The sequence below is a fragment of the Pistacia vera genome, unplaced genomic scaffold (assembly GCF_008641045.1).
Source record: "Pistacia vera cultivar Batoury unplaced genomic scaffold, PisVer_v2 Contig1061, whole genome shotgun sequence".
Lineage (NCBI taxonomy): Eukaryota > Viridiplantae > Streptophyta > Magnoliopsida > Sapindales > Anacardiaceae > Pistacia > Pistacia vera.
The window spans coordinates 74,795-79,249 of NW_022195095.1; the positions used below are offsets into that span (position 1 = coordinate 74,795).

A 4,455-nucleotide genomic window follows, 5' to 3' on the forward strand; every position below is an offset into this window, starting at 1 on the left:
GACCACCACCGCCGACGATTGGCCAACCACTATCGACTTCCGCCAGGAGTCACCGAGAGTCACCGATATCGCCGTAAATCTGGTCAAAAATGGCTAAATGGCTGAAATAGATCTAACAGTTAACGGCTAGATCCATAGATCTACAACCATATCGATAACTCCCGAAGACTCCCAATGACTTCCGACGACTCCAAGTGACGGAAGGCGATGACCAACAGACAGTGGCGGCTGGTGGCCGACAGTGGCGGCTTAGAGTGGATAGGGTGATTTTGTTACAAATTAAAGTTTATATAAACTGGGGTGTTTTAGATAAATTTGAAATGTTGGAGATTAAAAGAAATTATTCTAAAATTAATAATAAAAAAAATATTATATTAATATTTAAAAATAAAGGCAATTTAGTAATTTAAATAACACATCTACCAATTTATTCCTTCCAACCAAACATATTAATATAACATATTCACCAATTTATTCTAACTAACCAAACACATTTCCTTAAAAATTCTCAGTAATATTCAAGTTAATCTAATTTTCCATTAATATAATATTCTAAATAATCCAATATTCCCTGAACCAAACGTACCCTGAAGTTACCAAACATGCATGTACAAAATACTGATGAAATAAAGAAAATGACCAATAACCCATCAACTATGAATGTAATGCCGGACAGAACAGAGACTATTCAGTTGCAGATTGGCACCACAAATCAATTAGAGAAAAAAATGTTTTAACTTTATGATGCATGTGGCAACACAAAAGAGTGCAACTGCTATAGCATATTCTTTAGCTAAGCAATCCACGGCATTAACAAGTCAATTACTAATTTTCAGCATAATAGCACCTATATCGACTCAAGACAAGCAATAGGGGTTTCACTAGACAAGAACTAATAATAAACTTGACCATCCATGTTCAGTCTGAAATTTCACCATAAGTTATATGATCAATTTTCAAGTCTTAGAGAGAAAACTTCATATTGTGTTGTAAGGAAAAAAAAAAAAAAGGCTTAAAAAAAAGAAAAATGATTCAAATAAAAAACATCATAATTTATTTATTTTTTATTTTGATAAGAAACCTCATATTGTGCCACAAGTTGAAAAGTTTTCAAATGAAAAGTTATTCTTCAGGACTCATTGGAAGTCTTATGCAAGTCGATTNAAATACTGATGAAATAAAGAAAATGACCAATAACCCATCAACTATGAATGTAATGCCGGACAGAACAGAGACTATTCAGTTGCGGATTGGCACCACAAATCAATTAGAGAAAAAAATGTTTTAACTTTATGATGCATGTGGCAACACAAAAGAGTGCAACTGCTATAGCATATTCTTTAGCTAAGCAATCCACGGCATTAACAAGTCAATTACTAATTTTCAGCATAATAGCACCTATATCGACTCAAGACAAGCAATAGGGGTTTCACTAGACAAGAACTAATAATAAACTTGACCATCCATGTTCAGTCTGAAATTTCACCATAAGTTATATGATCAATTTTCAAGTCTTATAGAGAAAACTTCATATTGTGTTGTAAGGAAAAAAAAAAAAAGGCTTAAAAAAAAGAAAAATGATTCAAATAAAAAACATCATAATTTATTTATTTTTTATTTTGATAAGAAACCTCATATTGTGCCACAAGTTGAAAAGTTTTCAAATGAAAAGTTATTCTTCAGGACTCATTGGAAGTCTTATGCAAGTCGATTAATAATGTCCCTCATACAAATTGAAGCTTTCGTGCATCCAAATAAAGATTTCCGGAAGCACATAATCAGACCACTAATTCAATAATGATAGACCTCCACACAAGCCTAACCTCTCAGCCCAAAATGATTATCCTACAGCTTCACACGTGCCAAGGAAGATGAGTCCACCTAAATACCTTCCACTAATAACAAAGTAGTCCTGAAACACTCCCTTCCATTAACTTCCCTAAAACCCACTAGGTATACCCCTAAAGAACCAGGCAAACACAAAAAGTGTGTAGCAACTGCAACCCTGACAATGCGCTTGTTTTACAATTTTCGAACAATTTTCTTCCTTGTACTAAATTCCTCACCCAATTTTACATGAATATCAGGTCTTTCTAATTTACCCCTGTAACAGCAATACTTTTCTTTTGCTACACAAATAACATCTATAAAGGCCTGTTTCATGCGGAGCGTGTGGTTTTTCATAAAAGGACCCATAAGAAACATGATTTTAGTATTTAATTATCCCATCACTTTGCCTGTCCTCTTTCAAACCAAACTAGCTTCAAAAGCTGTAACCTTGCTAACCCAGGAAAAAAAAGATGCTCTGGTCCAACAGTTATTTTCATAGCAAAGGACAGCAAAATATCAATTACTTGAGGAACTATTTACAGCGAAAAAGAGAATTACTTGAAAACCAATTACAATGATCACTGACCCTCTCGACAAGGTCTAAAGAACACCAAATGCCAACTAAACCAAAAAAAAAAAAAAAAAAAATTAACTGATTTACAAAAGATATTAATCATACCAATGCATAGCAAATGTCAGAGTATCAATTGGCTAAAATAACGATAAAGGCAATCTCAAACTGAACCACTCAACCTCTTTCTCATGTATCCTAAATCCTGTTTCTCATAGAATTACAACAATTTATAATTATAAATTTCAAAAAAGGAAGATTTCTAACCACCTCCTAGCCACCTCACGAACTCTAATTTGCCTATTCCATGTGCCTCCTCAAAATACTAAGCATAGTAATATCTCTCTCCACTCTTTCAGACCTTGATTTGCTATGAAAATATTACATAAAATCACAAGACTCCCAAATCATGAAAATGATTAGCTGTGCCACATCTGCCTTTGAGTTTTAATAAGAAATTTATATGCCACATTAAAAGAAAGTTCAACAAAGAGTCTATTGTACTGTGAACTGATCACAATACCCACAAAACCGTGCATAAAGAAAACACAATATCGACAACTAAATAGAGAAACCCTGTTCATTACACAGTAACTAACATACATATTATTTTATTCAAAATAATAATATTTCTTCCAACTCAATCAGAAACCTAAAAAAAGGTGCATAGAGAAAACAGAATATCACTTTTATTGACCAAAAAAAAAAAAAAAAAAAAAAAAAAAAATCGTAACTCATCATACAACCCACAAAAGGGTACATAAAGAAAACGAGTTATCACTATATAGCCAAAACCGAATAAAGAGTCCACTGTTCATCACATTAGCAAACGAAATACATACTATGATTTGAAAAAAAAAAAAAAAAATATCTTTCATAAAGAGGAGGAAGAAGAAGAAATAGTACAAGTTGGATGACATGAAGATCTGTACAGGTGTAGGTGAAGGTGAAGGTTGAGGCTACACAGAGGGTATATTGGCGAAAGAAAATCCTTTGTATCCCTTGTAAGCATAATATGCAATTCTTGTATAATAAAATCCCGGAATAAACAAGATCGATCCAAGAATTGCAAAGAAAAGCCCTGATGAATCCATATAATAATAAATCAGAAAAAAAATACAAATACAATAAAACATAAAAACAATTGATTGAAGTGAATACGTACCATGAGCTCTGTCACCGCCAACTCTGTTGTAAGACATGAAAATTCCACAAACGATCCCGAAAGTTCCGAAAATGAGAAGAGAAACAGCCAAAGCGATCTCTTTGATAGGGGGCCGATTATTCACCGTGTACGAACTCTCCATCATTATGTCCTCGTCTGATATCGAAAACGCATGGTCTACGTACGCCATTTTTTTCAATTAGGTGCACAATAGATCTTCAGATTTAGAGCGAAGTTGGATGAGTTATGGCTACCTTTGAAGATTAAGTCGAAAGCTAAAGACTTTTCAAAAGCCTCTTTCTTCAGCACGGATACAGCGTCTCGTCACGCCACGTACCCAAATAATAATTGGGTCAATAAAACACCCCTTAAACTCGCGAAACTAAATTGAGTAACAACAATTTCAGAAACTACCAAACACACCCCCTCCATCTATTTTGGCAGTTAACTCTAACTAGTTAATTCTAACTAGGATGAAGGGTAATGTGACATTTACATATTCAATAATCTGAAAAATTAAAAATATTCAAAGAAAATCTTTAAAAATTACAAAAAAAAAAAAAAACAAATTTAAATAATACAAAAAATTGAAGAAAAAAGAGTTAACCACCGAAGAAACTAGATTTGGCCGCTAGGCCACTATTGCCAGAAAGATCACAGTCGAAAAGGTTATGACCTTGCCGGATCACAATCGAAGCTGTTGTGATCAAGCCAAATCACAAAGATCGCAGATATGATCACTTCAACTTTTTTTAATTTTAAAATAAATTATTATTCTACATAATTTAGAAACTTTTCTAACTTTTCTTCAAAAACTGAACTTAAATAAGTTTATAAAAACAAAAAAATGAACAAAGTTATTTGGATATTTAAATTTTTCATTTTTAAT

At 33.0% G+C, this 4,455-nt stretch overlaps 1 protein-coding gene across 1 annotated transcript; it reads right to left on the reverse strand.

The window, feature by feature from the left end:
• Positions 1 to 3,157: 3,157 nt before the first annotated feature.
• On the reverse strand, positions 3,158 to 3,849 carry LOC116130949 (transmembrane protein 230-like). The gene is made up of 2 exons (XM_031416631.1): positions 3,567 to 3,849; positions 3,158 to 3,482 (listed from the first exon to the last, which is right to left on the reverse strand). Exons 1-2 carry the CDS (start codon positions 3,754 to 3,756, stop codon positions 3,361 to 3,363), a joined length of 312 nt encoding a protein of 103 aa, XP_031272491.1. The 5' UTR covers positions 3,757 to 3,849; the 3' UTR covers positions 3,158 to 3,360.
• Positions 3,850 to 4,455: the final 606 nt, after the last annotated feature.